Here is a 10,722-nt window from a genome sequence, read left to right as displayed (position 1 = left end):
TTCTGTTTCTCTTAACGTTCACGAGGCAAAAGATGCAACATGGCCGAAAAAGGTCTGTCTTTTACAAAGCACAAGACGTGGAATAAACTACTGCATTGGCAGTTTATAATAAACACCTACACTACCGCTCAAAAGTTTTGGATCACTTAAAAATTGTATTCTTTTCCAAGACACACAAAATAGAGCAAAAGAACGGGACATGCTGACACTGTCAGAGTTAGAAATAATGATTTGGTTGGAAATGATTCGAAATGTTTTCGTCAAACTTCATCCCACCTTCATCAAAAAAAAAACACACCTTTTGCAGCATGGACATTCTAGCTGTCAATTTTCCCAGATAATCTGATGAGATTTCACCCCATGCTTCCTGGAGCATCTCCTACAAGATGGATCGGCTTGATGGAGTCTTCCATACGGTCAAGCTGATCCCACGATAGCTCAATAGGGTTCAGATCCAGAGAGTGTGCTGGCCACTCCATTACGGTCAGAATTCCAGCTTATTCTTCAAATATTGCTGACACATTTTGGAGGTGTGTGACACTGGTGTTTGACGGGTACTGTTTAGCAGTGGTGGACCGTCAGTTCCAGCAAGGCCTTCTCTGCTGGCCTAAACAGCAGTGATCTGAATCACTGATTTGCATTTTAATATATTTAATATAATTTTCCATGAATGTGTATTAAATTATTCCCAATAGTCTATTCTCTACATTTCTTAGCTTTTCTCTTGGTTGCGCTGCTTCCAGTAGTGTATATTTATGATAAAAGTATTTATCCAATCATATTTCAGCCAGTGGCTGACATCATGTGTCGCCAGGGTGAAAGGAATCTGCCTTAAGGCCTTCAGAATCAATAGTGCAGGCGCCCGGAGCTTAAAATAAGTCTTACATTAACCAATCAGATTTCGAGTTGGGGTCACTGGGGCCATCTAGCAGGCATACGATTACGTCAGCAATTTCCCGTCCTTTGATTGGATAATTGGAGTAGTCAGAGGCAGCAAACCACGCAAACTAAATAAAATATATATATTTTAACTCAGATGAGAAGAAATCGATTTGGTCGAAGACATCCTTACAAATGCATTTTCAAGGCGGACTGTAATAAAATTGACTATTCCTTGTGAGGTGTGAAATACTTTGCTATTTAACGGTTGATTAGTATCTATTGCCGTGGCGTCATAATGATGGTATAGAGGTGGATTAATTCAGGAAGGACACCAGTGAAGGCCTAGGTGTGAAATGCACGGCCCGCCCCTGCTATTTAGTGCGTCTGCCAGTTGAGGACCTGTGAGGCGTCTTTGTCTTAAAACCACACACTCTCAGATATTCATCGTCTTGCACAGTTGTGCACCGGGCCTCCCACTCCTCTTTCTGTCCTTGGCAGTGCCAGTTTGTGCTGCTCTCCGAAGGGAGTAGTGAACAGCATGATAAGAAATTTTAAGTTTCCTCGCAATTTCTCGCATCAAGTAGCCTTCCTTTCCAAGGACAGCGACAGACTGACAGGCCTTTAATGAAAGTTCTTTCTTTCTGGCCATTTTGTACCTGTATACAAACAAACATCTGCTGATGTTCAGATACTGAACTAACCTAAAGAATGCCACGCTCCCTTGCTTGCTCCATTAGTACAGCGGTTCTCAGCCGTGCAACACAATTAGCCGTATAAAACGATTCACTTGAATAACAGCCATACCAGGAGATCGATGCCGAGGACAGACGATTGCTAATAATAGGCCTCTATGCAGAAACGTAGATCATTCTTTAAAAATCGTCTGACTAACTGTTTGTGAATTGCATGAAAATGTGTTTTTCTTTGGAAAACAAAGAAAATTTGCAAGTGATCCCAAACTTTTGAGCGAAGGTGTACATCCCCGTATTCCAACAAGCCTCCTAATATATATAATCCTCACAGCCAGAAATAGTGTCAAAGCTCCTACCAAAAAATATTCATCTCCTGACCAATCAGAATGGACTGTTCTACAGCACTGAGCTTTGCTCAATTTGATCATTTCTGTGACGCAACTATATATCAGAAAAATCGCTGACACTAATTCTGTTAGGGAATGAAATGACACTTCACTGTCTTCTTCTTCTTCCTTCACAGACGTCGCACTCTTGCATAGTATTTCAGTCCATCCTCTGGCCAGAGTACTCGTTTTGGAACCTCTGCGAAGCGGTTTTACAGTACCAGCTGAATTATCGCTCTATCCAGGTAAGATGACGGCCTGGAACATTCTTCAGGAGTGCTTGAAAAATGTGCACCCAGAGGACAAGCGTTTTGTTTTTCTTTTGCATCGTTGTAAAGAGTGATATACATAACATGAGTATGAAATGAGTAAAAGTGCTTTAAAAAATGAGAAAGAATGCTGGTATCATTAAATAGGGACATATTTAATAGTTGGCCAGTGTTAATAAAGAGTTTTCAACATTTAGAGTTTATTTTGTAGTATTTATAGGGTTAAAATCCTTGCTATCAGGCTAAGTACAAATAATAAAAGTCACTGTACAGTATTGCTAATTCACTGAAATGATAAGGATGCAAAAAGAGAAAGGTCTGATGACCGAATGTCTTTAAGTTAATATCAGTATTTTACATGTTTCCTGTATTCTGCTAAAGCTAGCGGTGTCACATTAGGTGCATTTGACGTCATTGGAAACAGCTTATATTTCTGGTTATTTTAATAAAATAAAAAATTGTTCCTTTTGAGACCCTTTTAAAATTCATAGACTAAACATTTAATTGTATACTGTTAGTGAAAAGTGTATACGACGTCATGGGGAGGTGGCAGCAGATAGATCAGGGTTCAAGCCCCAGCACTGCCAAGCTGCCACTGTTGGGCCCTTAAGCAAAGTCCCCATCCCACCCTGCTCCAGGGGCGCTGCATCATGGCTGACCCTGCGCTCTGACCCCCAACCTCCAAGGATGGGATATATGAAGAAAGAATTTCATTATGCAGTAATGTATATGTGACAAATTTAGTTTTAGTTCTTTCTTAGCCCACTTTGATATCATGATTCTTAGGCCCCTCCTCCCAAAATTTGAGGGCGGAGTTTTAACACAGAGCTGGTAAATTATGCAGTTTGAAACTTCTATTCTAAATAAGGATCATATAAGATGTGTGGAAATGAAATTTTGTGATTATGTGGAGGAAAAACATGTCGAACTTATTAGTGAACGATTTGACGTGAGCTCTTCAACCTAATGTGGCACTAAACGTACATTTATGATGCTATTTTATGTTATAGAAAGCGCGTGAACTGCACACAGAGGCTGAAGCGGCCCAGCAGCTGGAGTCTGACCGCTCGTGTGTGGCCGAACTTCTCCAGCAGGGTGGAAACGGCAAACCCGTGGATGCCCGCGCCCGTCACGCGGCGCTGCTGAGCTACACGGCCAGCCGAGAGGAGAGAGTCAACCGCTTCCTCAGCGCCCTTCAGCAGAAAAGAGACACTTTCTTCGAGCATATGAGCAACCTGACTGCTGTTGCTTAAGCACCTATTGTTAAAAACAATCCAGTTTTCAACTGCTTCCAAACACCTGATTCATTTTGCCGGCTAATTCCGATGAGTTTAATCGGCCGTGTCAGATCAGTGTAGGGCTGAGGTGCTGGATACAATATGGCTGCCGGTTAGGTGTGGTTCGAAAACCCTAAGCATGAGAAGATTTTTTACATTTGCTTATTTGTATATAGTTTCAACGATAAAGATGGTGTACCCCGTTTTATGGGGACGTGAGGTATTTATGGTTGTCTCAAAGATGGTCATCAACACTAGACACGTGAAACTATTCCAGCGTCTTTGAGGTTTGTGTGTTACCGAATGCGTAGCTCTAAAAAGCTGTGTCTTAAATCACATACAATTATTAATTTTAGTCAACTTTCCAGGATATTTGAGCTGAGGAACATGAACAAAATATTGTATTTTTTTCATGGGTAATGTAGTAGGCAGCTGTCCCATCATTCACTACAGATGCAAAAAGAGCCTTAGCAAATAAGAACAAGATGGCCACCAGTGATGGCTTTTTGTCTATGGCGCAACTCGTAAAACTCCTAATAGGACATCATTTAATTTCTGAAAGAAACAAACATCCTTGACGAGCCTTTTCTTTGCCCCCCCGACCCAATTTATATCCGTGTTGAGACTACATTAAAGAAACGGGGCGTGTCCTGGCCATGTTTGGAAGGGACGGCTTACTGTTTCCCAGCTGTCAGTTATAGTAGCCAAGCCAATGGTGGCCATCTGTAAGCTCATGGATGTGCAAGAGAGCAGGTACCATTTTCCTCCACGTCTGTTCCCCTGCCCTGTGATGCAGAAGGAGCAGGAGTTCGGACCCAATACTATCCCCAGGTGATGGCTAACGTGATGAAGGAGAGCTAGCTAGTGATTTGGAATTGGCAAATGAACAAATTGGGAAAAGATGTCATGAAAGGAAGCCTAAAATAAAGAAGCTAGTCCATGCCTATATTGCATCTTATAGTTTTATTACAGATCTATAAACACTTTAAAATACATTAAAATGAAAAACACATTTGGTTAAGTTACCTAGTTAACTTGGATATTTAAATATAATTCATTTTCACGATCCCATTTGAAAAGGATGATCTATAGGCTAATCTTTTAGTCTACTACATAGCTTTTTTTTTTTTTTTTTAAGCAAAGTGTGATTTGAGACACAGCTATGGACCCGGTTCACTGGACACCATGGTTCCACCATTAGTGAAACTTTTGCTTGGTGATTTTCTAAGCCAACCAGTGTTGGCGATTCCTCAAAGGGCTCAAGAATGTAGAATACTTGAGATTACTGTGACCACATGTGTATTTAAAGCAAATGTCTTACTAAATAAAAGATTTTAAGGAATATATTTTGGTGTGTTTTTTGTCATTTGTTCATGGGAAAAAATTTGGTAAAAGGCTGGAGTTTAAATAGGACGTAGAACGTGTGGATATTTAGAATGTTCTGTGAAATATGCAAAGAGGAAAATTAAGAATAAAGTCTTAAAGTTTCTAAGGCAAGCTGTTGTTAGTTAAGGAATGTGATGTGAGTCAGGACAGGAAAGGAAGGTTTGCAGTTCTAGTGAACACAGCTGTCTTCACATTTGCATCAGGGTTGAGTTCAGTTCAGATTCGAACCACTGGGATGCTGTTAGGACTTTTACTTCCACAGATACAGACAAGGGATAGACGTTTGAGGCAGCCATGAGCGTACACATGCCTTGCCATGGAGTCACTGGAACATCAGTGTTTTGGTGATGCTATGTTTTTGGTAGAGCATTGGCATAGGTTATGGTATATTATTTGCGTGACTTTCAACCATCTTCATTTCATTGGACGTCATCCACTTCCTATCAGGATAGAAAGGTTTGTTATATAGAAGGATAAATAAAGGTGATAGTTGACCTCAGCTTTGGATCATGAGGAAAAGATCTAACCTGACCTGTTGGGGTTTGAATAGAAGGACGTTCAGTCAGTCACAACATGCTCATGTTTAGAAAGAAATAGTGGGGGCATGCTGTTATAGGAAAATAATCCACTATGTGGTGGTGTAATGCAGCTCGATTCAAGCGAGAGGGAAGTCTGATAATATAATCGAAGTTGATTATTTTTCTATAAGAGCATACCCAACAACAAAAAGTATTATGTTTATTCATGAATCTAGCCATGGGGATCACAGTCCAGTGACGGTCCCAAGCCTGGATAAATGGAGAGGGTTGCGTCAGAAAGGGCATCCGGCTTAAAACACTGCCAAATTTAATCATGTGGATCGTCGGTACTCTACAAGTGTTGAGGATGCAAAAGATAGGGATAGGTGGAGAGAGATGATTCGCTGTGGCGACCCCTGAGGGGAAAAGCCGAAAAGAAGAAGATTATGTTTATTCATGAAAAACACATTATGCTTTACCATTCATAGTTAAGCATTACTATATATAAGTTAGCACCCTTACGATCATACCCAGACATGGTACTCTTGCCACAATGTTGGCAAACTCCTTCATAGACATTTCCCCTTCACTGGAAACAGCCTTTATTTTTCAAATACACATTGAAATTCTTTCTTCACATATCCCATCCTTGGAGGTTGGGATCAGAGCACAGGGTCCGCTATAGATACGTCATCCCTGGAGCAGAGAGGGTTAAGGGCCTTGCTCAAGGGCCCAACAGTGGTAACTTGATGGTGGTGGGGCTTGAACCCCTGAACTTCCGTTCAACAATCCAGAGCCTTAACCACACCTTACGAGCATACCCAGACGCAGTTCTCCCCCCAAACTGTTGCCACAAAGTTGGCAAACACCTTCATAGACATTTCCCCTTCACTGGAAACAGCCTTTATTTTTTACATACACATTGAAATTCTTTCTTCACATATCCCATCCTTGGAGGTTGGGATCAGAGCACAGGGTCAGCCATAGATACATCGCCCCTGGAGCAGAGAGGGTTAAGGGCCTTCTTCACATATTCCATCCTTGGAAGCTGGGATCAGAGCACAGGGTCAGCCATAGATACATTGCCCCTGGAGCAGAGAGGGTTAAGGGCCTTCTTCACATATTCCATCCTTGGAAGCTGGGATCAGAGCACAGGGTCAGCCATAGATACATTGCCCCTGGAGCAGAGAGGGTTAAGGGCCTTCTTCACATATTCCATCCTTGGAAGCTGGGATCAGAGCACAGGGTCAGCCATAGATACATCGCCCCTGGAGCAGAGAGGGTTAAGGGCCTTGCTCAAGGGCCCAACAGTGACGGTGGACCCCCGATCTTCCGGTCGATGACCCAGGGCCTTAACCACTTGAACGACCACCGCCTTTACGAGGCCTAAACTTAGCATGAGTTGAAAAAGTCCTCAATTAATCTAAACACCTTTTGGGATGAACTAAAAAACCCCGTTCCCTGCACCCCGTTCCAGACCTCCTTACTCAGCACCCAGTTGTCTGAGTAAAAGCCTTCCTAATTGAGTGGAAAGAGCAAAAAAAAAAAAAAAGAGGGGGGGATGGATGTACAAACATGATGGTGTCCACAAACTTTTGGCCGCCCGTGACACAAAACGAGCGCGAGAGAGAGCAAACACGCCCCTCCCGTTTTAAAAGCCATCCTTCCTGCTTTAGTTTAGTTTACTTCGCGCATGTCTCTTTAAAACCTAAGCACTACCCAGGGCACGTGACCGCGGATTCAGCCAATGGCTCAGCCCGAAATGGTAAATCTGGTTTGAACCGGTTTCCTATCTTAATATTTCAATATAAAAAACTAAATAAACATACAACAGCCGTTATTGTATTTAGCAGACTGTAAGGAGAAGCAGGTCTCTGTCCCGGGTCCGAACCCTTTATACCTCCACAACAACAAAAAATACCCTTTTTCTCCTGCCATTTCTCAAGCCAGGATGCCTAAAAGAAAGGTAAGACCTTTATCTTCGACATTATCTGCATATTTAAATGAAAGTAACGAATAATATCTATCTATCTGTTTCTACGCCGAGCTCGTGCCTTTAGCTTTTAGCTAGGGAAAATATATTTTTTTCCTCTCTCCCTCTCTGAGGTAAAAACTGTCTCGTCTTTTACACGCTCGTGTTTTGAGGAAAATAAAAAAAAATAAATAAAATAAAATAATAAACACCACGTCCTGTATTTTTGTGTGCTTTTAATCGTTTTTAGACGCTCAAAAAAATATATATAAATATATCTATATATCCATAAAGGAGTAAAATGCTGTTTTAAAAGTGTGTGTGGAAAATATTTAATATGGCGTTTGAAGAAATATGCTTTCTGGTATTTAGGGTTTTCTTCTCTCCAAGAAAAGGAGGGTAAAACCCGACAGTTTTATTCAGCTGACAGGGATTTATATAGACGAATAAAAATACTTTAGGAAACGGCTAAAGACTGAAAATAGGCATGAATGAATAAATAACACTTTTGTTTAAAAAAAAAAAAAAATTAAAAGTCTTGGGACTTTTCTTTTCTCTTTTTTTTTGGGGTTCCATAGTCGGATTTTTTAGCTTTAAAACAGGGATTAATATGAGGGGCAACTTTTTTCTTTTCAGGAAAAAAAGCTCTTTTATTTTTTTTATCTTTTACTCTTTTTTTATTTAATTAAAAAATGTGTATTTTTGTCGATGAATTGTGAAAGGTGAGAGCACCTGTCAGGAGAGGGAGGGAAAAAAAAACCCCCAAAACAGCAACAAGCTAATCCCTGATTTGTTTATGCATATTTTTATTTTTTGCCAAAAAAATAAAATAAAATGGAAAAGAAAATATATATATGTGTGTATATATATATAATTAAAGTGGCTCTCTGTATTGAGGATTATATTCTGCAATATCGAGGACACATTCCCGCCAATTTTTTTTTTTCGACCGTTATAAATGTACAGATTTAAATTTTAAACGTCACGCGGAAGACTTTTTTCCCCCTCTTCTTCTTCTTCCCCCCTCTCTCTCTCTCTCTCTGTGCTAAGTTTTATTAGGCGCGCGCGCACACAACACACAGGGCTCGTTTTGAAAGGAAGCGTCGCGCGCGCCTTCTCTCAGATTTGAATTTGAATAAGCGCGGGAAAGCCGAGTGCTCAGAAAAGGGTAAAAAGGGAATGGGCTGAGAGACATGGAGATGTTTTAGTTTGTATATCGGGTTGTAAACATTTTTTTTTAAATTTATATATATATATAATTAATTTTGTTAATTTTTATTTTTTTTTGGGGGGGGGGGTTGTTTGTTTATTTTTATTTATTTATTTTCCTTTATGGTTTAAAGTATTTGTGAATTATTGTGAATTGTTTTTTTTTTTTTCTGGTTGATTTTTGTAGGCTGATGGAGACAAGGCTGCCAAAGCCAAGGAAGAGGTGTGTATTTTAAAAAAAATATATTTTTTTAAGAAAAAAATAAAAATCTATAATATATTTTCCAAAATAAGGATTTTTTTTAAACCTTTATCCATATTTTATTTATTTATTTTAATTTTTCTCCTTTTTTTTCACTTTCTTAATTTCATTTTTATGTTATTATTTTTTGTTTTTTCACTCTCTTCATTTCCAGATCCCAATCACTTTCTTGATTTTATTTTTACTTTATTTTATTTATTTATTTATTTATTTCCGAATCCCAAGAAAAACAAAATGCATCTCTGGAAAGTTTTTTTAAAAAAGCAGTCGAAGCCATTATTAAAATGTCTCTCTGTTTGTTTGTTTTTTTGTCTTTCACAGCCCACCAGGCGCTCTGCAAGACTCTCTGCCGTATGTCAATGTGTTTGATTTATTCATCATTTTTGAGCAATTTTCAAATCATTTATTTTGACATATTTTTTTACCCTGCTGTTTTATTATTTTTGTGTGTGTTTGTTCATTTGTTGCTCCTCATTATTTGTAGAAACCTGCTCCTCCCAAGCCAGCCCCCAAACCTAAGAAAGCTGCCCCTAAGGTTAGACCTTATAATAATTATTAGTATTATGATTATAATAATTTAGAATACACACATATTCTCATATAATCTGGTTACACACTGTATTACACAATACATTATATTACATGGCTATTATACTTCATTACAATTACAGTTCTTGTAGATTAGAGCCGATTGGTAGAAATTACGTGTGTAATAATAATAATAATAATCATCATCATGTCTGTGAACTAAATAGCAGAAAGCAGCCAAAGGAAAGAAGGGTGCAAATCCTGCTGAGAACGGAGACGCCAAGGCAGAGCAGGTGAGTTAAACGCACGCAGCATTGTTCGAATTGTGTACGTTAAACAGGTCGAGGATGCCTTTATTCTAAATCGCCTTTCCAAGATGCCAGAAATGGGAACGTCACTGTAGTCATTTGACATGCAAATGAAGCTTTACATGCTGAGCAGAGTGTAGGTTTTGTTCACCTGAACAACGTCAGCATGAGTCTTTCAGCTGAATACCGAAAAGCTTCATAAACATTTGCTATAGTGCTCGCGTTAATCCCTTTCCCTTTTTCTTTCCTTCAGGCGCAAAAGGCCGAAGCCGCAGCAGACGCCAAATGAAAAGCCAAGCAATTGTTTAATGCTTCTGTGTACTTGGTGACTGTACAGTTTGAAATAACTATTTTTTACCAAGTTTTATATTAAGAATATCGTTTATAGTTTGTTGTTTGCCTTCATGTCCATTTTTAATGAAGCCGCCCATATACCCTTGCTAAAATATTTTGCCCTCGCTTAATTGGTTTTAATCTCCCGGACTCCTTCTGGGTTTTTAATTCTATTTTAGACACCAAACATCCTCATAAGGCAGCTATAGTGTGTTTTCAACTGTGCTCGTGTGCTTACAGAAATACTGTATTTTAATTCTTGCATTATGTTTTATTAACACATTCAAAAGATAAAACAATCACTAAATTTTGAACAGAAGGTCAACCATGGATAAATTCATAATATGAAGTCTCCAAGCTGTTAAAAAAAATGTTGTTTTTATTCTAAGTTATATACGCCAATATCCGAAAGATGATTTGTGACTCCTAAAATCACTTGTTCTAAATGGTTTTGAATAAAAGATTTCAGAAAAACATGTACACTTTGCGTTTCTTCTCATACCATGTCAGTGCTGCTTATTAGTTTTATAGATTTAATTTCATGATTATTTCACAACCTTTTATCAGTTTACGATATTATAATGCAGTGCACTGATTTGGGAGGTTATCAGGACCACTTGCTGTATAGACAACTGCTGACGGTTAGTGAGTGTAGCGCATTTATTAACACCGTTTTAGTGGATAAGGAGAGCTACTGATG

At 39.1% G+C, this 10,722-nt stretch overlaps 2 protein-coding genes across 3 annotated transcripts in view; both read left to right on the top strand.

Annotated features, from left to right (window-relative positions):
- dhdds (dehydrodolichyl diphosphate synthase) overlaps positions 1–4,850 on the top strand; it is an 18,814-nt gene extending 13,964 nt beyond the window's left edge. Inside the window, exons 8-9 of the mRNA XM_058376769.1 lie at positions 2,098–2,205; positions 3,240–4,850. Coding sequence (XP_058232752.1) covers positions 2,098–2,205; positions 3,240–3,482 — 351 coding nt within the window. The 3' untranslated portion in view covers positions 3,483–4,850. The remainder of the gene's footprint in view (positions 1–2,097; positions 2,206–3,239) is intronic.
- Positions 4,851–7,168: 2,318 nt separating this feature from the next.
- On the top strand, positions 7,169–10,498 carry hmgn2 (high mobility group nucleosomal binding domain 2). 2 transcript variants are annotated; one of them, XM_058377038.1, is made up of 6 exons: positions 7,169–7,376; positions 8,779–8,814; positions 9,175–9,204; positions 9,338–9,388; positions 9,612–9,674; positions 9,943–10,498. In XM_058377038.1, exons 1-6 carry the CDS (start codon positions 7,362–7,364, stop codon positions 9,976–9,978), a joined length of 231 nt encoding a protein of 76 aa, XP_058233021.1. In that variant the 5' UTR covers positions 7,169–7,361; the 3' UTR covers positions 9,979–10,498. The 2 variants fall into 2 exon arrangements, with proteins under 2 accessions (XP_058233021.1, XP_058233020.1); XM_058377037.1 differs by having other exon boundaries at positions 7,184–7,376; positions 9,609–9,674.
- Positions 10,499–10,722: the final 224 nt, after the last annotated feature.

The sequence above is a fragment of the Hemibagrus wyckioides genome, linkage group LG23 (genome assembly GCF_019097595.1).
Source record: "Hemibagrus wyckioides isolate EC202008001 linkage group LG23, SWU_Hwy_1.0, whole genome shotgun sequence".
Lineage (NCBI taxonomy): Eukaryota > Metazoa > Chordata > Actinopteri > Siluriformes > Bagridae > Hemibagrus > Hemibagrus wyckioides.
The sequence above is the reverse complement of the archived record's forward strand: the minus strand, read 5'-3'. Positions and strand labels throughout refer to the sequence as shown.